The following is a 26,420-nucleotide window of genomic DNA, read 5'->3' on the forward strand; positions in this document are numbered from 1 at the left end:
GTCTTATGAGGCTTTAGGACGGTCACATCTGAACCTGCTGTCTTGGCCTAGATTGTGGAATACTGGTTCTAGCCTAGACCATCTAGATGTGATCTTTAATTTCCTAAGCCAAGCACTGCATGAAGTAATTAATGAATTCAAACATAATACGGTTGCAGGACCAAATTTTGCATGCCCACACACTGGTAGCCCATTTCAGTTTTACAGACTGGGCTTGGGGTCTAGTTTACAGCAGAACTTGGGCCCCTGTGTTGGTTGATACATAGCTGAGAAGCTGACCAACCCGGGGAAATGAAGTCAGTTGCATCTGCATGTTAACTCACTGCATTCTGCAGAGGCTTAAGGAGTGACATGTTTGTGAATAAAGCTGTCTGTATTGTGTATAGCATAAACCGCATGCTGAACGCTGTATTGTCTTGCTGTCTTTTAATCCACTTTTTGCCTGTCCTTTCGTCTGCCCTCATAATCAAGGATCCAGATCAGCTAATCCCGCTGGTGGTAAGAAACATTTTCCCTTTCTTGCTTTCTCACGTTATTTCCTTCAGTTTTTTTTAACTGCTAAGCTTTTAGCTTCCCTCACTCTTTCCTGGCTATCAATTAAAAAGCATTTTCTTAAAGTTAAAAAAACAAATGTGTATGGCAAACGATCTGGCTTTCTCATAGTAACCAAACATGGTAAGCATACACTGTGTATTGAAGCTGGCTCATTGCAGGGAAGTTCCTGCAGCTTAAACCCCAGGTGCTAAATTCCTTTTCCATTTACTTCAGTGCAACTCCAACAACATCAGTGAGATTGCAGCAGTGTAACTGAGGGGAGTGTTGGCTTTCAGGGTGTAAATGCTGTGATAGAGACTGGCATCTTTCACAAGCGTTCTCGCTTTTTGGGAACCCAGCATAACATACAGTATTGGAGTGCATGATTTGATCAATTCAGAATGGCTTTGCCCAAGAAATTGAAGGAAGTAAATAAGTTAAAATAATACATGCTTTTTTATGGCATTTTCCATCAGCTTAGTAAAACTCCATACCTTTAAATTAAGACAGAACAGCCTTCAACTCTTACTAGTTGTATAAGTGTCTGGGACTGAAATATGTGAGATTTGTTGATGTTTTTTAGAAATAAACCAACTCGAATATTTGTTTAAAACATGACCTTGCCTGAGTATATTTTAGCAACCTTTTTCAGGTATGCTTTTTGTAGTGGTTTTAATTAAGAATTTGAATGCCAGGAATGGTAATAGCAGCAAATTTTCCGTGTCTATTTTATGTACCTAAAGAAGCAAAGAAGGGTCTTTAATCCCATACTTTCACAGTTCTTTGGTTACCTTTTAAGCTTAACATTGCTTAACATGTTTCTTATGATTTAATTACCAAAATGAGATAAACCGAAAAAAAATAATGATCTTGTTCAACTCATTGAGTTTGACAGCATGAATATTTCATAGAAATATTTACATTCCAGCTGCAGGAGATGTTGTAAATAAATCTCAGTTAGCAGACTGTCTTGCAGACAGCACGGCTTAAAAAAAATGTAAACTTGCCATGGACTATTCAAACAGACAAGGAAAAATACACCAGGCCAACAATTCAACTTTCTAAAAAAATTTCTCCAGCTAAAAAATAACTAGATAATTTATCCTTTACAAGTCAGACCCAAGTAAACCAGCATCTCTACGAATGTGGCAGGGTTACTTGGTTTACCATTTAACATGGCAATGTGCTGCTGGTGAGACGGTATTGAGACAGTATTCTTTTTTTAATTGCTCTTCATTGGATTGTTGTAGGAATGCAATGTCACCACTGCAGCACGGTGTGAAGATGCCTGAGCTACCCTGCAGCAGCTACCTGTGCCAGAAGTTGGCTTTCTGCAGCACAGTGCTCCATGTGGGCTTCTTTTTTTTTTTTTGCTGCTTGATGAGGCAAAGCAGGCTGTGTATTCCATGCTGCTGCAACAAGGCTGCTCCTGGCATCTTCACAAGTTCACAGAAAGCCAGCTGGACTATTCCTGCACTGCAGTGTCTGTGTTGGTCTTGATCCTGACTGGGCAGCACTGTTCATGTAAGCAGGATTGTTGATGTCAGTATTTATTTTTCATGGGCTTTCCTCAGTATTCCTCCTAAAGCCCCTGGGAATCTCTCTGTTTAGTTTTGTTTGTGCTTTAGGTCAGATTATTAGAGCTGATTGTGTTCCATTTTTGCTATCAGAATAAGATCTTTTTAAAAAATTCTGTATTTAACTGTTTTTTTCTTTATCTCTGGTTCTTTCCTAGCTGGTAGCCGGTCTAGTTCTCCGGGTAAGCTGTTAGGAAGCGCCTATGGTGGCTTGAGTGGTGGAACATCCAGAGTTCAGCCAGTGCCATCATCTTCAGAGAAGCGCAGCAAGATCCCTCGGAGCCAGGGATGCAGTCGAGAGACAAGTCCCAACAGAATAGGACTAGGTAAGAATAGTCACTGCAGTGTGCTAAAAGGAGGGGCTTTCCTGTTTATTAGGAAACATGTATATGTATTATTGTCATTCTTCTGAGTTCTGGCAAGTTAAGGATCTATTTCAAGAAATGTTCTGGTTTTGGTTGTGCTTTCTTGGAGGGTAATTCTAGTTTTCCAGGTTGAGCCATAGTTTCCAAGCAGACCTAAAGCTGTTACGTTGAATTTCAAACACAAGACATGCCATGAGCAATGTTACTAGATCATGCAACAAGAACAGTTGCCATGAATAAACATCACAACAAAAATACCTCATTTGGCACCAGTGGCTTAGTCCTAAGATGAGTTGAGTGATTTTTACAATCAGCTGGAATGAAGGGCGATGAGCACCTTCTGGGATTACTTCAGAAATTTTGCAGCTCAAGTGGTTTGCCTCTCTTGTCCTGAATATCCTGGAGCCACTTACTTAGGTGAAATTTTAGACTTCAATTATTCTGCTTCCAATATTTTTGTCCTAGTGACAGTTATGTAAATACTTATGTAAATAATTTATCAGCAGGGTAATTTATTTAAAACAGGTGAGTAAGCATCATTATATAGGAACTTTTGTGTCTGAATTGAAGTAAAAAGGTGTTCAGTGTGCTTTGTATCTTCAAAGAATTTACTACTAGAATGAAATTGATTGAAATTGTAGCCTTACTGTTGTCAACTGATTTTTAACTATTGCCTTAGCAATTGTATTTCAAATCTAAGCTACCTTTTTATTTAGAGCATTTTGTTAAAAGTGGCTTATTCAAGTGCATTGAAATGCATTTAAAGCACCTGAGTGTACATATGGTTATGATTCATAAAAATATTGCATGTTTATTTTGATTATTTTTCCAAATTCAATATTGTTATGTCTGACCTATTCTATGACCTCTGTCTTAATACGTTGTGCTTTTCTGTTCACTACTTTTAAAACTTAGTGTTTCCCAAATATTAGAGGCAGTTTTTCTGCAAAAGAACACTTTTGAAAGTGAACGAGGAATGCTGGGTAGTACCAGCACATGTGCTTGAGCTTATAGTCACGTTACGTGGTCTGATTTGAAACAGTGTTTAGCATCTAAAGGGAAGTTGCTTTGTATAAAATCCTCACTCTTGGGTTGCCTGCTTTCAGGTATATTATGAGAGCCTTGCATTCTTTTGAAAGTGTGATTTATATCTGATTGCTCTGACATGCTCCCTGTGAACACAGACAGTGCTTGTTCCTTGGGAGTGAGAGAGCGCTCTGACGTCTATCAGACGTGACTTCCAGCTGCCCCCCGGGCTGATGACTGACCGAAGCCTGTTCTTTCAGGCTCTCGTGGGAGCCACAGTCTTGACGCTTCTGTTGGCTTTACCACTCAGTTGCAGAAATTGTCTCTATTGAATCTTGAAAATGGTAATATTGGCTTGGATCAAGATAATTTTTGCGCTGTCATCTTTATACCGTTATCCCATTGTATTTATGACTTCATAACTTAGTAGCTATAGTATTTTGTTTTCCATTTTATTGCTTCAGTCCCCATCTTTTCTTGGCATTTTTTCTCATTCATTTCATTTTATAGACTCCCATTCACCTTGGTCCTAAGTATATCAATTGACTTTTTCATCCTCTGGTTCAAGGAAGTGTTTGAGTGCACATATGGCACAGAAATATATGTGCAGTGCTTTAGACTTTGTGGGACTATTGACATATTTTGCATGCATGTGCCTAACCCACGGCCTGAAGCATCCCTTAACTGTGTGCTCATGTTGTCGTGCAGTGGGATTGAACAATCTTGCAGACCAGGCTGTTAGAAATGGGTAACTCCTGGCTCCTGTTCAGAACTCACCCGTTGGTGCATTGCGTAGTATTTTGCAGGAGTGACTAGGTGTTGCAGCCGGACCAGTGCTGTGTGTGCAAGAGTAAGCACACCGAGTCTAAGTCCATATGTGCAGCCAGGCTTTATACAAGCCCCCTACTGGACATTTTTCCTGGCCCCTTGGAAGGCAATGGCAGTGATAAGCTGATAGAGCCTCTGCCTGTAAGCATCAGTAGATTGCTGCCAGCTTAATTTCCGTGCTGACCTCAGGTATCCATGTGTCTTCTGTTTGCTGGAAGCCTTGGAGCTGGATGCTGTTGGATCCTCAGTCAGCTGTGTGTCCTCCCTGGTATTGTGGTGAAGTGAAGCAGACAGGTACAGTTAGTTATCCAGGACATGCAGCACTTTTATCAAGTAGTTATGCTGCGTGTGTTTATTGGAAAGCGAGAAGGCCGTCCTTGCCTTGCCTCTGCTGGGTGTACCCTGCTCCAGAGCTTTGTATTAGCTGCTTTGGCAGTGTTACCGACTCTCTTTTTTACAGACTCTAATGAAGTGGAAGGTTCTTCCAAGTGGTAGGCTGGTAAACAGGTGAATGATCAAGTTTTGCTGGTAGTATTTGCATTTGTTGGTTTTCACAGGTGTAAGACAGCATAACTGTGTGATTTAAAAATGGTGTGAACCACATCTCCTCTGCCTGTCTGCATAAAATGGGTAAAACCCAGATGTACAGCACACACCTGGAGAGCTGGGATTTTACTGAAAGCAACACACCTTTGTTCCTGTTCTAGGCTTTCAGTCCAGAGCTGGCTGTTGGCTTGTTGTTGGCTTCTGTCTTGCCTACTCCTTTTAATTACTTTTGCTACTCATTTACGTAACTTCTGTTCAGCTTTTGAAGTTTGGGAATTCTGAAATTGAGATTTATGTCTGTCTTGTCTACCTTTGCTGCCTGTTCTGCAAACACAGGCTCTGAGAAACTTGTCTAAATGACAGCACTGCTGGCCCTTAGTTCTGGCAGTGCCCAAAGGAAATGCTCTGAATCACTGATAGCTCACCTTCTCTACACAACACACGAAACATGGGGCAGGTGCCTGGGAGTCCACAACAGACTCATCATTCTGTTTTGTTTTTTTTCAATCCATTCTTTTTTTCATTTATATCTCTATCCAGTAACATGCAAATCTTTGTTTGACCATTGCTCATGAAGTACACGTTACTGAATTTTGTATTCCCTCTGTTTGTGCAGTCAATATTGTTTCATCTGTGGCATTGTCCTATTAGACTTCTAAATGCACTTTAACTGCATTAAATTCATACTTCTATTATCATAAGTAATGGAACAAGGATGTACTATGTACATTAATTAAATTTTTTAATCATTCACATCTTCCCCTCTCTAGAGAGCCTTTGCTGGATTTAGTAGGATTGTGTTATAGAGAGATTGACAAAATATTCTCTGTTGAGAGAAATGACTTTGTGCAAATGTGATGTGAAGGCTACCATTATCTACATAGAAGCATGAGACCCAAGAATGAGAAGTTGGCTTCTAAAGAGCCCTCAATTTCAAGCAAGTATTTGTGTGGAAGACTTCAGAGTATTACTTTCACCTGTAGTTCACCTGACAGCTGTTTTTTCTTGTAAACCTGAGGTGGGATTATTGTACTTGTGGACCCTAATTTCATCCACTTCATTATTTAGTCTGTCTTATTACAAGGCCATGTAATTCACTCAGAAGTTTTAGACATGGCGATCTAACCAACTTGGTCAATATCTCATCTTGTATTGTCTGACATCAAAGTTCAGCCATCAGAACCATTAATTCATCTAAGATATTAGTTGGGGTTTACAAATTTGGGAGGGATTTGACAAAGAATCTGGCAGTAGTTTATATTTGAATTTTAAAGCCTAAATATGAAGGTTTCTATTTGGTTCTGTACTGTTTTGCTTGAAAGGATACTAACACACCCAGGGTATAACAGACCATTCAAAATTAGGCATTATATTCTGGTGTGGTTCTTCTCAAGTATATAAATGTTCTTATCAAAAAGAGGAGCCACATGAATGTGCGTGATCCCCTTTCTTGATGAGCCCACAGAAGCACTTAAAGAATTTAAGATATACTCTGGACAATTGTCATTTTTACATACAAAAGTGTTGCAGAGGAATAAACCAGTTTTAAATACCTGAATTTTATTATTTTTTTTTAATTTACAATTTAAATACCTGAAATTTAAATACCCTTTATAAAATTGTAAAATTCAAATCCTTAATGTTAAGTAACCTTCTTAAGGGTCTAGTTCTGTTTTTCCTTCTTGGACAAAACTTCAGCTAAAGCCAATGGCATTGCTTTTCACTATGAAAGCAGCTTAATATTCTGTTTTCTACCGTGCATTTGGCCAAATGAAGACTGCATATGAGTTTGTGACACAGCTGACAGGCAGGAGCCCAGTAGGCTGTGGGAAATTGAACATTGGTAGCTGCCAGACCACAGATAAGCCCTGTTGATGCAGGGTTTTGTAAAAGTAAAGAATATAAAGGCTCTCCTTAAGTATGCATGTGTTGCAATATGCATGCATATAAAACCATAATTACAAGGTTTTAGAAATGTTTGAGGATCAGAAGTTAGCATTCATTTAAAAAAAAAAAAAGAAAGAAAGAAAAGAAAAAGAAACTGTCTTAAAATTCAAACCACTTTTTACCTTTCAGGTACTTAGGGTCTTGATTTCCCCCATTATTTTTAATTGGGGAAAAATCTCTCTCCAAGTCTGTACAATACACTTTTTTTTTCTTAGGGTATTTGTTCATGACAAAACTATACTTGCAAAAACCAAATCTATGCAAGATATTATACTGGTACTGTGACTTATGCATTTTTTAATCTGGTTAAAAGTGCTTCTTCTTTGTTCCAGAAGGGTGTTTGTCTTATCTTATAATTAAGGAAAAAATCTTCTGTAAGGGTTTCTTTTACCTCCATCTGTTTTGCATGCTTTGTAATTGTAGAGCTTCCCTAAATGATTGAAGATCTCCTGCTCTACTTGAATGACAGAACTTAGGTTGTTTAAGAAAAAAGGACACCGTCAACCAGACATTTAATACTGCTGAAATTTCACCTTACAAACACAGCTCAGCGTGTAACGTAGTCGGTTTGTAAGGGCCTGAGCTGGCTGCTGCAAGTGATAATTACTAATGTAATAATTACCATAACTAACAGAAATGTGACTTGACTTTGAGCTTTTCTGTCCTCATTAAACTTGTTCACCTTCTCTGAAACTCTCCATGCTGCATGCTAGCACGGAGCAGTCGTATCCCCCGACCCAGCATGAGTCAGGGGTGCAGCCGCGATACCAGCCGTGAGAGCAGTCGAGATACAAGCCCTGCTCGGGGCTTTCCTCCACTTGGTGAGTACACGTAGGCATTGGAGCTCTAAGGGTCAATTTTTTTCCTTTCCCCTCCTCCTTGTTCTTATTGCCCTTTCAAGACGCTGCCAGGTGGAATGAGCTTGTTTTCTGTCCTCTGTTGGATTCCTGACACAATCCCTATTTCCAACCCTGTTTCCCTTCTGTTTTCTTCTGCATGCTTCAGTTCTGATTCGCAGTATTTTATGGTTAGAATGAAAGTAGTTTAGCCTGAATTGTATTTTTTCAATTTCATTAAATCAGTTTGTGTGGGGCTGCTGTGCTTCAGTTTACAGCACTGATGGTAATCTGTGGGAGAGCAAGCCTTTATTTTCTAGGTCACAGTGAAGTAGTCAGTAGCATCATAGTCTATTGTTGGGTAAATTTATTCATGATCTGGTTTTCTTAAAGCTAAGTACAGCAAAAGTTTCATTTCTATTATTAGAATTAAGTAATCCTACAATAAAGAGGTGGAAGCTCTCTTTTTGTAGAGGTTTTATACAACGTCAATCATGAATTTAACAAGTTGCATGTGCAGGAAGCTTTCAAGCACACTAAAATCGTGGAAAATATGAAGTTTTAAAGGAGCATCATCATGCAGCTTAAGTGTACAGTACAAATAGAAAATCTCATTACACTTAACATATGCAGAAGTTTTATTCTGCACAGGGCTGAAAACAGAATAGTTAATGTTTCTGATCAAATGTCATATCATATATATTCAACCAAATACATTGCTTGTTGTACGAAATATTTGTCATCTCAGACATAATGAAATGTAGTTTATCTCCAGGCCCTTTTCCTTTACGTAGTAATTTCATAGATGTGCATGTGGTATTAAAAGTGAGAAAGAAGCTCTTAGAGATGTGGTCAAGATTGAAGAATTTATTACGAGATTTATTTTGCACAGTGACAAAATACAGCTATAAGAAGTAATGTCTAGGTAGCATTTTGGGCCTAATTCTCCAACAAATCAAATAGAAAAGGTTATGAAAAATACAAACAGATGGACAAAAATTTCCGATTTGGTTCTCATAGTTAAATATTCTGTATTTTGCATAATTGTTTAAATCTACATAGCTATTGTCATTCATGTGTTCATCTCAACTTCAAATGCTATCAGTGGAGAGGCTCATTGTCTTCATCCATATGAAATCATTGGCAAAATTCCCATTGACTTCAGTGATGTAGAGTGGAATCTTCAAGAGGCTTCTGGGTTCAAAACTTCATTTAATCTATTGAGCTATGAAATCGATTTGCTTTATCTGCATTTATCACAATTTTTGTTGAGAAATGAGTGGAGTAGTACTGAGAACTGCATTCATAGCTCTTTTTGGTAGTTTAATTAATTTTTTTTGATTAAATGAAGCTGATTTAATACCAGAGCCATGAAGGGGTGGTAAATATGCTTGTTTTTATAGTTACCTGTCTTGTTTCAGTGAGGCTGTTTTCTTCACCCAGTGTGTGTGTAGGCATGTGGATTTCAGGGTTAACTTGTTAATATTCTATTATTGTACTGTCTCTCTTCTATATTAGTGAAAATACATTAATTGAGATACAGTCTTCTGGGCCTTTACTCTGAAAAATAAATGCAGTGTACCAGAATCACAGTTGGTGTGAATTTGGTGCACCACGGGGTCTGACTTGTACACTGAATATGAAATTTCAGTTACAGATGTCTATTACAGTGGTTGCAACAAATTTCGTTGTGGGAGGAGGAGCATTTCATTTTTAACTAATGATATTTAATTATCTGAAGATGATTGCATTTTTAGAAATGCAGATGTTAGAGAAGTAATTAATGGAAGGGAGGATTGAAAGTGGGGAGAAAGTATCAATATAATATTATGCCAGTATTGTTGTTATCCTGCTGTCTTTTTTTCTTGTGTTTTCATTGAAATGCTGCAAGCTTCAATGTATGTCAGCTTAATTTTGTAACTTGTAATTCATCTCACAGAAATGTGTGTGTATATATAGCAATTTCAGCTAAAACAGGACAATTCCACTACAATATTTTTAGAATCCAGTTCATCTTATGTTAATGCTGGAATAACTTAATATAAGATTAACTTTATGTACGTGAATTATACTGAAGCTAGTTATATGTAAATGACAGTATTCTTGCATTTAGCACTATTATGATCAGTGTCAACACTGACATCCTGGCCTTGCAAATTGCTTATTTTCAAGGCTGCTGTGCAAATAGGCATGGCTAAGCACCAAACACGTTGCTTCTGAAGTTAGGAAACACCAGCGAAGAGTCACTGTACACTGAGTCTCCTTGCAGAGATGTGATTTTTTAATTTTTCTTTTATTATGGCTCTTCCTTCTTGGGCCTTGATCTTGCAGTGACAGCCACAGAGGCACAGTTGGATGGCGCAGAAGAAAGCAATCGCAAGCTCAGAGTTCTGCTTGTGAGGTTCAGTCTGTAATCCGGCACTGATCCTGGAAATGTTCCTTAAGTTACAGTGTCAGCGGGATCGTTCTCTTGAATAAACGCATGTGTTCTACATATTTAAAGACCACATTGCATATTGTGTAGAGCTCTTAGCCAAGCTGTCACAGCTGGGAGAGACCTTGAATTTTCTCATGTTGCTAATTTCTCTTTCATGTTATATTAGTATTTGTTTGCAGATGCTTTGCATTACACCTGTTCTATTGCACATGTATATGCACTACTGACAAATCTTATTTGTATTACATGGTGATTTGGGTTCATTTTTTCAGTTTCTTGACAGTATTAGTCATGATGTTAAAGCACCAAGGCCTCCAGTGAGTCTGATGACAAACCGCTCACATGGGCGGAGTTTCTTGGGTCAGTTGCTTTGAGTTAAGTGAGCATATCATTGCTAGACACAGGCAAAAACTTTTTTGAGAAGCTAAATTGCTGAAATTCAGAAATGGCTGGGCTTCCCATTTGCCTTCATAAGTATCTCACCTTTATGCTGAATCCAAGAACTGAGAATCTCTCCAAAGGCATTTTGTGATTCATTGCTGCTGACAGTTGGGAATTGAAGTGGGAGCTGTGTTTGGCTTCAACTTTTGTGCTACTGCCTGCTCTGTTGCTGTTAACAGTTTGTTTACAAATGGGGTGATTCTAGATGCTCCCACGTGCGTGTTCTGATCAATATCTGTGTAGGCACATAGGTATATAATTAGAATAAAGAAACAATATGCAAAATTTGTTAAAGCAAGAGACCATCGGTAGGTAGTAGCAACAGCTACAGTATGAATGTTTACTTGAAGGGAAAAAAAAAAGCCCAAACCAAAGCACCTAATGGGCAGTGGTTGAGTGGCCTCCCTGTATGACTCCTTGCACTCTTCCTACTTCTGTGGTTATTCGTTCTCTTTGTAAAAGTTGTTTTCTTGTGCACAGGCTCCAGTGTTTTGGAAAAATGCTGCAAGCACAATTTCTAATCATTTATCATGGCTTCACTGTGGGGTTTAGATCAGACAAATCTAAATCCTGCTCTGTGGTTATATGCTCCACGTTCTCATGGTGTCATCTTCCAGACCTGTGCTTCTGGAATGGGACTGATGCACACTGGTTTTCTTTGCTGAACTGCACCGGGTTTGGGACCGTTACAAATGAGTTTTGTCATGCATCGTGTTTATGGTCATGGGGGAGAGGGAGGAGAAGCTACAGACGGAGGTATCACTGTGGGGCTTGCACTATATCTGTTATGCATTCATATACAGCGTCATTTCCCTGTCGCTACGAGACACGTTTACTGGTAGTGGTCACTTGCATCCCCCTTGGATTGTGGCATTTTCTGTCTTGGGTTAAATGTATGTTAATCCTGTGGGTGTTGCCATTCCTTCTACTTGCAGCTTCTCGACGTCATTCCAGGTCCACTAGTGCTCTCTCCACTGCTGATTCTGTTGGGCAGTCAGGTGAACAAGCGCTAACTGCATGACTCTGCTTCTTATATGTAGTCTTGTTTTACACCATTTTAACATTTGCTGTCATGTGCATCAGCCAGCACTTGGCATGTGCTTCTCACCGCTGTGAGGCTTTTTGTTCTGTTCTGTTCAACGTGACTTTTTCTTTTGAATTTATTTTATTGAATGTTTTTTAATTTTGTGTATTATAGGAACGTTGTGAGCAGTGTTTAAACAAAGGGTGATCATCCAGGGCTTTCTCAATTCTCCTGTAAATTGGATCAGTTGTATAGCATGGGCTAAATCCCGAATGATTCAGAGTCCTTGCAATTTATGTTTATATTTCCTCTTAAGCAGTGTAGCAGTTCCCAGTGTTTAAGACCGGATCCCAGTGGGTCTTAACCCATTTATTATGAAATTTTTCATACTCCAGTCTCTGTTAATGGAAGTGCTTTGCAGGATCCTGTCCAAAATTCACAAAAGCAGCAAGAATTAAGCACCTGACGAGCTTTCAAAATGAACTTTGGAGTATAATACATGATCCATTCTCCACATAATACTGAATACCTTATCCAAAGAGCATGGAAGCTGTGGGGAAAAATGCTTCCATTAATTTCATGGGGCACTGCATCTGGAGATTAATGCATCGATATAATGAGAAAAATCTGCAGATTCCAGTTGCCTTGTTCCCCACCCCAGTGCTGGATTTGCAGTTGTGCAGTTCCTGAAGCTCCCTTGAAATCAGGGTATTTCACTAGAAGTCTTAAAAGTAAATTGAGGGCTGCTAGTTTGGGGTCAATGGGAACTTAATTGTGGGGACAAAGATGATGTAGAAGATGAATGAGGGCTTCAGTGTTTGCTCGGATGCTAAAATTGCATAAGGAATTAGTGACAGTAAAAGTTATTTAATTAACCCCCCTCAGGTAGGGAGTGAAAAATGTTCTGTTTCTCTTAAGCGCAGTTAAATTGTGTCAGTTAACTAAAACTTTCAAAAACATTTCTCTTATCAGGTAATTGCAGAAATGATGCAAGCAGATTTGACTCTTGCATTTTTCAAAGCAGCAATTAGAATGTGAATTAGAAAGTGCCAAATTCAGGGGGGAAAAAAGAAGTTTGTGATTTTTCACCAAGTAACAAGAGTAATTAATCTATCTAGGGAGACAAGCAAATGTGGTCAGAGCTCACACTGCCCAGCTTATATCTTGACGTTAAGATTGGGCTTGCCTATACTGGTTATTCCTGGAGTCAAATGTGTCCCCATCCCTACGTTAGAGATATGCTGAGGTCCCTCCTAAGATCTAATTCCTGCATTCAGGTGTGGCAGCAGTGTGGGAGAACCCCAGGGTGACTTTGGGTGTTATGAATTCAGACATCACTGAAAGATGTATTTAAAAAAAAATCCTGATAGCTATGGGGTCAGATAAAAGTCAGCATGCCATATTATACTTACTCAATTTGATTAAACAGCTTCATTTTATTTTGTGCTGGGTATTTAAACTGATCTACAATTGAATTACTTTGTCATTCTGTTCTTCATTTAAAAACCGAAACAACAAAAAAACAAACTATCTTCCCTTTTCTAATGTAATGCTAAATTAACGTGAAAACGAGTAACAATGGTATTATATGATGCTATGTTACTTCAAAGCTATAAAGCCAAATTCTGATCTCAGGACGGCTTGAGTAATGTCATCTAGTTGGGTTTAAACATAAAACTGAGTCCAGAACTTTGCAGCTCTCGTACTATACCAGGTTTAATTTGCACATAGGAAAATACTTGTCTTCTCTACATCGTTATAGTATTCATCTCTGTAGCACTGACTTCAGCTTCAATCTGACTGAATGCATTGCCATGTTCTCTGTGCTTCCATTAAGAGTATACAGATCTTTCCACATTAGGGATGAAGTGCTGTTTCAACTAAATATTGGAAACAATCTTCAACCCAAGTGCATTAAAAAAGGGGATAGTAATAACACACACAACTTTTATTTCTTTGTGAAATGTCATGATTTGATTACTTTTTTGGCAGTAGTTTTAAGATGTTTGTTTTTGTTTTTGTTTTTTTTCCCTCTTGTAATGTGTTTTGTAGAAAATGTGCTTTTGTTGTAAATCAGAAATGTCTTGTCTGGTTGCATAGCTGGGAAACAGTAAGTTTTGCTAATGTTTCTGAAATACATGCTAATCTACATTTTTTTTTCTCAGTAAAATATTTTAGGTATATCAAATCTTTATTTTCCCCTCAGTAGCTTAATCCTTGCTCTGACATACTCAGGTACAGCTTTAAAGTTAGGATGGGAGACTGGCAAGCTTCAGTCTCAGATTTAACTGATGCAGGTCAGTATGAGCTGATTTCCCTAAGAGATCTCAGTGCAGTAGGTTTCTAAAGAGCCTTATCTTATCACAAAGCTTCATGCTTTGTGGTAAGTTTTTGAAAATAAATACAGTGAGCTGCTGAATATAATGTTCATTCTTGTGGAAACCCACAAGTAGTTACGTATCTTAAGAAACAGTCGTTTTCCTTCATAAAATTAAATATAGATGAACTAATAAAAGACCTAAGAGACTTGATCCCTCTCTCTGTCTGCTTGATGACTGCATTCAGTGTGGGTCAGCTGAAGGTCTTGATTTGTTCACCTTTGAAATTGCTGGCAAAACTCTTATTGGCAGGTGACAGGGGTTAGGTGTGTCCCAGAAGAAGTGAGCAAAGACAGCCCCTGGTAGAAGCAAAAACTCTGCTGAAAACCATCTCTTTCTGGTTAGAGACAAGCCAGGAATCCAGAAATAGTGCATCTCATCTCCTGTAATTTGCAAGGGCCACGCGGACAGAGCCTGCCCAGTGATCCTCAAGTCGTTGATTCTGCCATGTCCCTGCTAGTGATGGCTTTCTGAATTTGGCTTTTGCTCAAAGATACTCATTTCAGTAACATTTCTCTCAGACTCTGGGCAAATGATGAGTAAGCTAATTAATACTGGGAATGTAAATGGCACTTTGGACCCAATCCTGTTGCTTTGGATGCCATTGAGAGCTTTGCCATCAAATTCAAGGGGAGAAAGATGGTATTGTTTGATTAGGAAAAAAAAAAAAATAAATCAGTTTTGGTTTCTCAAAATTTCAAAATTGTGTTTCAGTCCAATGTACATTTAAGCTGCTTCACCAGAACAGTAATAAAACAAAAATTGGAGTCACTTCACAAAAATAAGCCTTTTATTTTTATTCTGGGGGGCATAGGGTGATATTCTACTGGTTAATCAAGCCTTACAACATAAAATAGGCTAATCTGCTGCTGCTAATCTCACGTCCTTGCCTGAGAAAAAGCTGCAGGATGGATGAGTGCTCTGGTATTAACATGTCTTGACACCGGGCACGATTCTGTTTCTCTGAAGTTAATGAGAAGTCTTCTGCTCATTTCTCAGAGAGACAGACTGGGACCTGCATGTCTGCCTCCGACATTAAAATAAAACTGAAACAACTTCTGTTAAAAGGAAACACAAAATAGATACCCTTCTTCCCAGCTTAAAAAAAATAAAAAAGAAAAAAAGAAAAAGAAAAAAAAAGACATGCCCCGAGGACCTGGAATTGTCTCTGGGACCCACCAAACAATAGTTTATTTCTTACTGTCATGGCAGACTCTGTAGAGATGTGGATAAAAGAGTCTTTAATGAAAAAGCACTGAGAGTTCCCAGAGCCTTTGGGGAGTGCTGCTCAGACACCTGATTAGGATTCCAAGTGAATGTGAATTCATTTAACAGTCCCTTTCAATGTTGTCTTTTGTGCAGACCGGTTTGGACTCGGACAGCCAGGCAGGATGCCTGCTTCTGTGAATGCCATGCGAGTCCTGAGCACAAGCACAGATCTGGAGGCTGCTGTGGCTGATGCACTGGTAAGAGGAAAAATACAAAATGCTTCCGACACCGGAAAGTGGCTTAAAGTTACCTGTACGTACGTTCTCCTCTTTCTAAGTAGCTTTGTTCTGAATGTGCCAGTGTCTGATGCTGTAGAGTTAGTTACCTTGTGTTGTGTCGTGTTTGGGTATATTGGCAGCAGCATTCGTTTCCTCGTTCCACCTCAGTTCTCCGCAGTTAACAAACAGACTGACGAGGCTCAATGCTGGAGCTGCGGGATGGGTTGAGTCAGCTGTTTGGCTTTAACTTTGCTGTCGGAAGACGTATGCAGCAACATAGGAGTGCTCAGTGCCTGTGGTGAAGGGATTTGCATTAATTTCATTAACTGCATGAGGATTTTGTCTGGAAAACGCAGTGTTCTCTTCTAGTGTCGATTCTGGATTTGGTTTCAAGAAGAGTTGAGAGCTCTGCCACTTCCTGCTCTGTTACTTGCACCCGGCTCATAGCTTGGCTTGTCTGTAACTGGTACCATCTCATGCAGTTAAACTGAAGTGTGTTTGTGTAGTGTGCTCCCAGTGGTTCTAAACATTTGGTGATTTATTACCATTTTTTAACTTTTATTGTCCTGTATAATCTTATTGTAGTATAAAATCTCTTGGGCAGAACCCAGAAAATGTATTCTGCTCTTCCGAAGATGGGTGTTATCACAAGCCTTTGCATTTGTCTCGGGGGGAAAGAAAGTGTATAGAGGCAGATGCAATTATTCTACAGGATTGTCTGGGTACCAGTGTACCTTGGGTCTTCCTCAGGTCTAGACCTGAGCTGAGGGAAGGATTTCCTGGTGTATCCAAGGCAGATACCTCAGATCTTCCCTCAAGAAAAAAAAATATTGCCCCATAGTTTGTGAAAGATGCTCTTCTTTCTCCATTTCCTAGTTTACTTTCTCTGATGATGGCTAACATCATTTGCCTTTTTGTATTTGATTGTCAACCAGCTCACGTCGCTTCCTTTTCTAGAGTATTATTAGAGTACTCAGAGAAGTGTCATTAAAAATAAATAAATCTCTTTCCATAAGAATAAAACAGTGCTTATGAATCATGCAGAGTTAGGACAGCATATCATAGATGGTTCTGTTACTTCTAGGGGGTTAAATTTTTAGCTGAGCATTTTCATTACCAAATTCAGCGGCTTGTGTGCCAGTTTCTGCTCTCAGCACCTCAAATTTGCCACTATAGTTTTTCACAGCATAATTAAAGGTGATGATTTGCCTGTGTAAATGAAATGAGACCTTATCCCAGAATGTGAACTGCTGGTGAATACTGGTTTCTTGTGGGAGAAGAGGATCACGGTGGTGTTCCAATTCACTGCCGGTCACCAAGATCTCTCGGTGTGACTTAATCTGCAGCCATGCTTATGGAGTTGTCTTTTAAATATTGTACTCTTTTAAACTAGGTAACGTTATGCTGTAATGTTAAAATCTTATTTAAAGAGTTAAACATTTAGAAGGGAAAGCCTTGAGTCTAGCTGGAGAGTAAGTAGTTCTGTTACCTTGGCTGATCAGTCTGAATTGGTGTGATCTCAGGGGATGCGATACGATCTTATTTACCCCTTCTTTCCCACCGCCCCAATTTGTTCTTCCTTAGTTGTCTTCTCTCAACAGACAATTTACAGAGCTGGTTTTGGGCTCCTTTTGAGAGAGTAGTGTGGTGCCAGCTTTTACCCAGGAGCCATGTTCTCAGACAAGTATTATTTTTCCTCCAGTAGGAAGTGAAAAGAACTTCTCCAGAGATGGCCTTGGCCAAATACTCAAGTTTAAACAAAGCACACAGCGGGTCATTCTATGACCTCTGCTCCATGCATTACAGTTCTCATTGGATCCACTGCTTCTGTTCAAGAGCTGGACTTGGCCTAAAAGCACACTGTCTATACTGTGAATCAGTGCTCGGATCTGTCAGAAAAGCTCAAAGGGTGATGGAAATTTCGGCATTAAGGCCTTTAAGTCACTGGTGCCAGCCAGGTTGTCTTTAAAAGAGCTAAGCTTCAAAAAAAGCGCAGTGTAAGAACTGTGGGATGAAAGAGAATCTGGTTAAGTGAAGTTGATTAAATGTGCTGTATTGTAGATAGTGGTTCCTTGACATCAGAATTTCTTTAAGATTCTAAAATCTAAAGCTAGCGATAACGTGTAGGGAAATAAATCACTCCCCAAAACTGGTCTCTTTCAGGAGCAATGTTTCTGAAAAGCAGGCAGAGAGGTGCTGCGTTTAGATCTGCCATCTGAAATTTATTAACAGATAATTTCACTTCCAAGCTCTCTAATAGAAACTGTAGGATATATGTGTTAGTGCAGCAGATAGGAAATAATGCCAGGCATTATTATACCCACTTTTATTTTGCGTAAACTGTGTTTTTTTAATTTGCTAAGACACATTTGCTATACATTTTTGTTGCAAAAACAAAAACCCTACATAAGCTTCTGACATAATTCTCTATGCTTTTTCCCACCCTTCAATATTTTCCTGCCTCTACAGCTGTTAGGAGACTCCAGGAGCAAGGTACTAGTGCTTTCTTGACTTTTTATTTCTACTTTCAAACTTTCCCCAGCCTGTTGCTAACACCCATGATACTGCACTTGAGTTAATTTCTACGCTTCATTCCTGCAGTCCTAGTGGAAGCAAAACTCTGCTGGCTTCACAAGTCTGAGAACTGCAGGACTGGACACTGGAAGGAATTCTGTAGCAAACACTGTAGAATATAGGCAATCTTCTCTGATACATGGTTGTATCAATCCTGTTCTGTCAATGTTCACTTAAGAGTTTACTTTGTAGTATACAATTTGTTTTGCTATCAAAATTACTGTAACATCCATTCTGTAAGTACTGAGGTTGTTCAAGATGTTACCTAAGGGAATTAGGTCCCCTTATGCCATGCTATGGAAATGAGTGGGATTTGATTACTCAACTCCCTTAGGAACCTCTGTTTAAAAAACAAACAAACAAACAAAAAAACAATCTTGCCCAAACTAACAGAGAATTGTGATGGCCTGTATCCCAGTGCATTTCTAGAGTCACTTCACTATCAATATCAAAGTGACTGTGCATGCCAGCACAGATTCCTTCAGCTTTTTCTTCCTTATCTTTTTTCTTGAAATAGAGATTGTATGGTCACAACCTGTAACAATGAAACTGACCTTTATTTACAATAAAACAATGTGTTTCATTACTTGTAGCTAATTCCTCTGGGCATAAGTATCTAGTTCTTGTGCTGGGGAATGCAGTCCTTGCTCCCCCATTCATTTTAATATTCTCACTGAAATCACTGGGATCTGTCTTGCTCTACTGAGAGAGGTAAGCAGGCAGTGCTCGGTGACATCTATCTATATACATGTATGCCACTATAACAATAGCATTAATCTTCCTTTGTTAGTAGTTATAGATAGAACGCTTTTCATTGGGAATTGATGTAATTATATATAATTTACTTACACTGAGTTTCCCCTCTTCCAGAAAAAGCCTGTGAGAAGAAGATATGAACCCTATGGGATGTACTCAGATGACGACGCTAACAGTGATGCATCAAGTGCTTGCTCCGAGCGCTCCTATGGTTCCAGGAACGGGGGCATTCCGCACTACCTGCGGCAGACTGAAGATGTGGCTGAGGTCCTGAACCACTGTGCCAGCTCCAACTGGTCTGAAAGGAAGGAGGGGCTCATAGGTCTTCAGAACTTACTGAAAAGCCAGCGGACGCTGAGGTGACCTTCGTAGCTTTGTGTTGTCTGTCATTCAAGGGAGATGGCTATAGCCAGAAGTCAGTATATGTACTTGCCTCGTGTAGACATAGCACCTTTAACAGCTGTGAAAGTTGTCTCCACAGTGTGGGAGTTAATTACTTTCAGAAAGAATTTAGCTGTCATCACTACTGTTTGTGTGAAATTTGTAGTAGTAATGTAGATGGGACTCGGGCATATGGTTTTCTGTGCTCTGCCTTCTGCCTCCTGTTTGTTGCAGCACAGTGAGATTTCCCACAATGATGGCAATGTAAATTTACTCCAAGGGTGGTACTATTTTTACATTAGACCATTTGAATCTTCAGTAAATTTTCTTTCCCAGCAGCTTAGTTGGTGAAGCAAACACTTCATTATTCTAAAAACCACTCAGGGTGTGTGTATTTCAAAGATGAGATCAAATGATGTTCTCAGTGTGTTGGGTGTTCTTTGGCTCTTTATGAGGGCTGAGTTAGGCATAATTATTTGTGACTCTTTGTGAGCACATCAGGTTTAATTATTTGTAACTCTTGAAAAATCTTATATCAGAAGCTTGAGTCTCCTGTAAATGGTGTAATTTACAATGTAGAGGGAAGTTTCTTAAGGCAATGAAGTAGGTGTACCAACTCTGAAACTGTAGTAGGAGAGAGACATTTTGACCTTGTAGAAAGCCAAATAAACCCTTCAAACACCTTTGGCATGTCACCCATTAAAACAGATCTTAGAATTATGCAGTAGTCATAGGGAAACTTCACACAGCTATGTCATGCTAGCTATAGACACCAAATCACATTAACTAACTGGCTTTCATGCTACAGACTTTTTACTCAAGTTTATGGTGAAAGAATTTGGAAACAAGTTGCTTCTTTTGCTCCCTTGAAGATAGCATTCACAAATAGCTCTGACATTTTAATTTTTGTTATGAATATTATAAACTTAATATAAGTTTTTTTTATATAAAACTTAAATTATGACAAAGTTTATAAGTGATTGTTGAATAGCTTACTGCCTACCTTCTTAGATTTGTGCAATTGTTTCAATTTTAAAAGGTCTTCACAGTAGCTGAAAATATTTTACAGCCTTTGTTAACAGGCTGAATAAAAATGCACTGAGAGCTAGTCTAGAAAGGTTATTCTCCTGCCATCATAAATACATTCTAGCACCTCCCATGATGTAATGCAGTCCGTAAGTGGGAAGCACTTCAGGTTTTTAATATAGTAGTTAGAATTCTTAGGTCAGGCATGCCTTTTGATGTGGTCTGTTTATGAGTATTTTAAAAAATACTTCCTACATGAATGCTGTCTTTTTTCTTTTTCCTTTGTTTTTAACAAGCTGTCTGAAAAAACTGTGGCACCTCATATACTTGCATGAAAAAGTTGGGTGAGATTCTTTTTTTGCCACAGAAGTGCAAGAGAATAACCAAGGTTTTGTATGTGCTGGGTGATAATTCCAAGGCAGGAAATACTGAGAAGATTGGGCGATGGACTGTTTATCCACATTAGTAATTCTTAGCAGAAATGCCAATAGAACCGAACTGTTGTTTTCATTTCTGCTGGTTGCAGTGTTTGAACTGTGCTGCTGTCACTAGTCCCTTAAGCTAGCAAGTTTTCTTGGCATCAATCCTGAATAGTTTATAAACCTTTCCCAGAAACTACACCCTGCAGAGTTGTTTTTTTTTGAAAATTTGATACTGTTTTTAGTTCTTTATATTTCCTTTCAGTTTGCTTTTGTTCTGCTTACACCTTGGCTCAGGGTTGTTTTGGTGTCTGTACTAATGATCAGATTGCTTCATCGTGTTCTCACGGCATCATGGAGAACATCACCAAGGTCATTAGTCCAAGTGGCAAGTCTGTCTGTCTGTAATTAAACCTGATATCTTCTGTTGTGGTATAACAAATTTAACATAAAGCAGTGATGTGGCTAGGTTTTCTTTAGTACTCGGATCTGAAGGATCCTGTGTTAGCAGTGAATTATATATCCAGAAAGATGAGCTTGCAAAGCTCACACCTATCCTCATTGCTTCATATGGCTTCGTGTGGCCTAGTTCTCTGAGGGTTCCCCAGCCAGGCCTTCCGAACAACACAAGGCCAACAAGTCCCTTAAGGAAATGCTCTTCCACTGCTTGTTTTAGTTTAGCGCTTGCTTTGTCACCTCAGCAAGATTTTGGAAGACAGATGCTTACACATGCAGTCTTCATATAACCCTTGTCCCCAAAGAAATTTCATTAAAGTAATAAATAGTTCATTCTGAGAGCAGCAGTCTGCATGAAGACAGCATGGCAGGGCAGTTGTTTAGAGGCAGTGCAGTCTCATCCTGAATGAAGCTGGCAGCTTGCTTTGGCATTGTTACGAGGACTTTTTCTTTACATCAAGCTCTTGGGCAGACCATTGTCTTTGTGCCATTTTTAAATTTGATTAGACTTTCACACACAAATCTATTTGAAAAATACATTGCTATGCTATAAAGTATTATAATAGTTTACAGTAACAACTTATTACTATAAACAAGCTAACATGAAACAGTTATAAACTATTCACATTCTGGCTATATATATCTGAAAATATATAGGTGAAATGTAAATTAACATCTTTCTGGATGGAAGGTATATATAATCACAATCTAAGCAGCTCTCCTCTGAGCAATCAGTATGCATTTCAGTAGTTACTCTGGTTTCACAGTAGTTGCAAAAAATACCTAATCACATCCATAGTACGCAGGAAATGTTACCTTATTGCTCTGTTTTCATTTGGACAGTAAACAAGAAAAATTTTGGCATTCTTTGGCAGTTTGCATTGCAGCAAGAGTAGGACTTGTGTTTTTCAATACATTGCTAATAAGAGCTGTGGCACCAGTTTTGCATTTGACTCAAGCGTGGTATCTTACAAATAGACCACTCTTTACTAATTGTATAAAAAGAATATTACTGAGCACCTAATCTCCTACTAATAGTAAAGTAAGTTTAATGATCTTCTGATTTAGTAGGTTGCCTACTTGATAGATTGTCTTCAATTTCTATATATTTGTCTGCTCTCAGTCTCTGGAGTCAGTTCTGCTGTTAATACAATGCAATTCTAGACTGATTTCATTGAAGCTACTGAGAATTACCAAAATATATATGATTAGTATATACCCAAATAGCATGGAAGTTCTGGTTTCACTTGAAAAAATGAAATACCTGACAGAAAAGAAGCCTGACAAACCTATTCCTAAGCTGCAAAAGCACGGTTTTTCTGTGCATTAGCAACCTTGATATGCATGTATGCAGAAAGAAAATGTCTCCCAAGTACTCCCTTTTCAAGTTCTCTTCTGCAATACAGACTATAGAAGAAAATGGAAGCAACAGAAAATAAAGTGCTTGGCTTCAAGAGTTTAAAACATGTTTATTGCATTTCTTGTCATAACCCTGGTGATCACAGCAGGTGGAATGCCAGTTAAGGCTTCACCTAGATAGAGGGTTTTTAGAAGTGTGACTTAAGTAATGTTTAAACAAACAGAATCAGATCTTTCAGCTGTTACTATTTATACCTATTTTTGGTAACTAGAGCTTTATCATTAATATTATTGTCTTATTATGTATTTTAGCCGAGTCGAGTTAAAAAGGCTATGTGAAATATTTACTCGCATGTTTGCTGACCCTCACAGCAAGGTAAGATCACAAAGGCTGGTTCATTCTCTTGACTTAGCATGTGTCTATGTTTTACGTCGTTCCAAGATGAATATTCTTTATTTCTACCCCTGCCATCTGCTGGGGAAAACTGGCATTTATAAATTTGAGGTTTTTTTCTGTTTTACTCTGAAGGCAAGTGTCTCGATCTGTCTCCTCTTGCTAAGAACATCTTACTCCGTGCTCCCCAAAAAAACTTAATGCCTTTCGGGTGTCACTCCTTAAGTGAGAGGTTCAGTTTTATCTGTACTTCTCTAGGGATTTTCTTGGTGGTACGCAATAGAGTGAGGTCTAAAAGGTAATAAACCATAGTTAAGCATCTTGTCCCCTGGGGTTTGTATATACCTGCGAGCAGTATGGATTCTCAACAAGATGTTGTTTTGGATTTGTTTTATTTATTTTAAAACAACAGCAATATGCACACTTTGCCTTCTTTCTAACATTGTCCTTTGAAGTTGAAGGCTTTGCCCGGAATTTACAGGCATTTTTTAGAAAGAAGCAGGTTAGGGAATGGAGAAGGTGGGCCCATAGCCTTGTTCAGACCCATAGTTATTTGTTTGCAAAATACTTCTCATTTATAGATAAGGTGGTGGTTTATTACACATTTGACCAACATATGTGCTATGTGACAGCGGTGATCTCTCATCTTCACTGCCTTTATAGAATTACTGCAGCAAATACATTAGTTTTAAGTGTAAATATCAGCCACTAAATTTCTTCAATATAACTGAAGTCAGAGTTTAGTCCTTTGCTATAAATTCAGGGTTCATTTCTGCCCACTATGCTTTCTGAGCTCTGTATTTGGGGTGACATATGCGGAACGGGTGTCTTGGAAGTCAGAATAAACTGGGAAGTGGGAAAGGACTTGGTAAAGAATGGAGAAGGGTATACAATTGTACAAAGCCCCCAGGTTCTCCTGACTTGTTGACTTTAAAGGCATTACTTTTCATGAGAGGAAAGTAGATCTGATCCAAGGTATATAATGTTTTAAATAACTCTGAGAAGGTATTTTATATTAAGAAAATGCGAACTCTCGATGAATGCATCTTTTATGTTGACAAATTGCATCTGAACAATCGTGTTTGATCACTGCGTGCTAACGAGTGGTTTGTTTTGTTGCATGGCCTGCTTTGCCGTGGAATTCACAACAGAGAGTAAGTGTATTCTACCCTCTTTCTTCATTTGTTTCATGTGGTATTTTAATACAGCACATTCTAGAGGTGTATTGTCTCTTTTTTCAGAAAAATGTAGTCACTAAAATCATTCATTCATGAAACTGTCTATAACAATCATTCTGCAACTCGTATTTTAAATCCCTCTCCTTTGATTATTTTCTATTTGAAGCACAGCCTTCCTTTTTGTGACAGTTGTTTTGTTCATAGGTCTTCAGCATGTTTCTGGAAACCCTGGTTGATTTCATCATCATTCATAAAGATGACTTGCAGGATTGGCTTTTTGTTCTCCTGACACAGTTGCTAAAGAAAATGGGAGCAGATTTGCTGGGGTCTGTGCAGGCAAAAGTGCAAAAAGCTCTGGATGTTACCAGGTAGAGTACTCAGATGGCAAACACTGTGTAGCTTTTTACAGGGTGATAGAAGGGCATCTGATGAACATTTTAGAAAGCCATAGAGCCGTATATTTTGAGGCCTCAATCCTAAGGAACACCAGTATAAATGAGAATGAAATTATGTCACAATATTTAAAGCATTGAATTAAAAAGGCCTTTGGTTTTAATAGATAACTGTAAAGCATAACACTTAAAGTGTGCAACTGATTGCATTTGTTAGTCTGTGGGTGGTTTTTTTTGGATATGTGTTTGGATATCAGTTTTCTTTTTGATTGAAAATAATTGTTTGCGGTGTTCACAATATGAACAGTGCTTTAACACAAAGTACAGAGCATCTTGCGTGTGTTCAAACAATAATGTTAACACCAGGATAAGACCTTGAAAGCTACTGCTTTTTGCACACCAGTTAGTTCTGTAGTCTATGCCCTCTTCTAAGGATGTCCAGCACAGGATGTAGTTACAATTAAGTTCAGCTTGTCCAGGAAAAGAGATAATAAATGAATAAGTAGTAATAGGAAGAGAGTGTACTAGTAGGAATAGATAGTTATCCAGGAGGAAACAGGATAGAGAAGAAAAAAGGAAGAAGAGAGAAATCAAAAACAGGTAGGAGCTCTGAGGGAAAGCGAAACCAGTCTGCTGCTAGAGATAAGGGAAGAAAGCACAGCCTGAAATGAAGAGGGGATGGGCAGGTGTGCCAAAAACAGGATTAAGTGTACAGAAGTCAGTTTGAGTAACAGCATATAAAGGTATTGATTTAGCAGTGTTTTGTCAGTATTAAAAGAGTAATCAGGTGACACTTAAACTTGAGTTTCTCTGAATAGTTGATGGTAAACTTAAGAAGAAAAGCATGATAGGTGCTGAACTCTGTTATGTAAGTTTTTATGTATTGAGTTAATTTAGCCCTGGAAGCATGTGTAGCATTACATTTTTGCCTTTGTTTTCTTTGGACAGGGATTCTTTTCCATTTGATCAACAATTTAACATTTTGATGAGGTTTATTGTGGATCAGACCCAAACACCAAACCTCAAGGTCAGTATCAGGCCTTTTTGCTGAAGCATAAATGTGGTTATTTTAGTTTGTCATAGCAGGTATAATTAAAGTGGAAGAAAGCTGTTCCTGCAGGACTGCAGGGGCCAGGCTCAGTCTGGACAGCTAGAGAGCTGAGATCCTAAGCACACCTAAACAAGTGTTTGTTGCACAGAACATGCATAATGCATGTAGGGTTTGGGGAAGAAACAGAGCTTTTTGTTACTGAATCTTCTTAACTGGATATTGTTGTGCAGATTGTTTTTCAGGAGGTTGCTGTTCCAAGGCTATAGGTACACTGTAAACTCTGGAAAAGATACTTAATTGTTTCAGAGACAGGAATATACAGGATGTCAAATTACTAGTGCTCTTTCTCCCATGTCCCAAAGTTTAAGTCTTTTGAGGCTCCAGCCTCATGAGAAGCACCTGGAACAGTAACCATGGGCATGAGGCACATTGCAGAACTTTAAAATATTCAATACGAGTGGAAACAGCGTGGTGATTTGCTTACACAAATGCACAAAAGGACATATTTCAAGCCAGTTCTGATCTGCCATTTCAGACTCACTACACAAAACTTTTCCTGGGTATAAAGTTGCTTTTGGTTTTGAAATGTGACATGGAGACATGGCACAGGGATTTCTTTTCCCAAGTAAGACATAAGTCTTGTCAATCTGCAGCAATGTGTGTTTATTATAGGATAATCCTATTTTTGTCAGCTCATGGGATTAACAAATACATCTTCACTTCTCAGGTGAAAGTTGCTATCCTGAAGTATATCGAGTCCTTGGCAAGACAGATGGATCCAACAGACTTTGTGAACTCCAGTGAGACAAGACTTGCTGTATCTAGAATTATAACTTGGACAACAGAACCAAAGAGCTCAGATGTGAGAAAGGTAAGTCAGAATGCTGAAGTATTGGCAGTAGTTATTCCTTCTAAAAAGAGAAAGAGATTTAAAAAAAAAAAAAAAAAAAAAAGTCATAAAGGTAATTAAAAATGTAGTGGTTTGAGTTGTACATACATGTACCTTGC

General features: G+C 38.7%; 1 protein-coding gene across 3 annotated transcripts in view; it reads left to right on the forward strand.

Moving 5' to 3' along the window:
• CLASP1 (cytoplasmic linker associated protein 1) overlaps nt 1-26,420 on the forward strand; it is a 148,603-nt gene that overhangs the window by 78,435 nt on the left and 43,748 nt on the right. The window contains exons 21-31 of one of the 3 annotated variants that reach the window (XM_084523008.1): nt 472-498; nt 2,270-2,437; nt 7,537-7,644; nt 11,473-11,535; nt 15,302-15,405; nt 17,896-17,919; nt 18,871-19,115; nt 22,710-22,773; nt 24,174-24,337; nt 25,310-25,388; nt 26,140-26,283. In XM_084523008.1, the coding sequence (XP_084379134.1) occupies nt 472-498; nt 2,270-2,437; nt 7,537-7,644; nt 11,473-11,535; nt 15,302-15,405; nt 17,896-17,919; nt 18,871-19,115; nt 22,710-22,773; nt 24,174-24,337; nt 25,310-25,388; nt 26,140-26,283 (1,190 nt within the window). The remainder of the gene's footprint in view (nt 1-471; nt 499-2,269; nt 2,438-7,536; nt 7,645-11,472; nt 11,536-15,301; nt 15,406-17,895; nt 17,920-18,870; nt 19,116-22,709; nt 22,774-24,173; nt 24,338-25,309; nt 25,389-26,139; nt 26,284-26,420) is intronic. The other 2 variants (XM_084523009.1, XM_084523010.1) reach the window with 2 other exon arrangements.

Source organism: Aythya ferina (assembly GCF_964211825.1).
Source record: "Aythya ferina genome assembly, chromosome: 6".
In the NCBI taxonomy this organism is placed as follows: domain Eukaryota; kingdom Metazoa; phylum Chordata; class Aves; order Anseriformes; family Anatidae; genus Aythya; species Aythya ferina.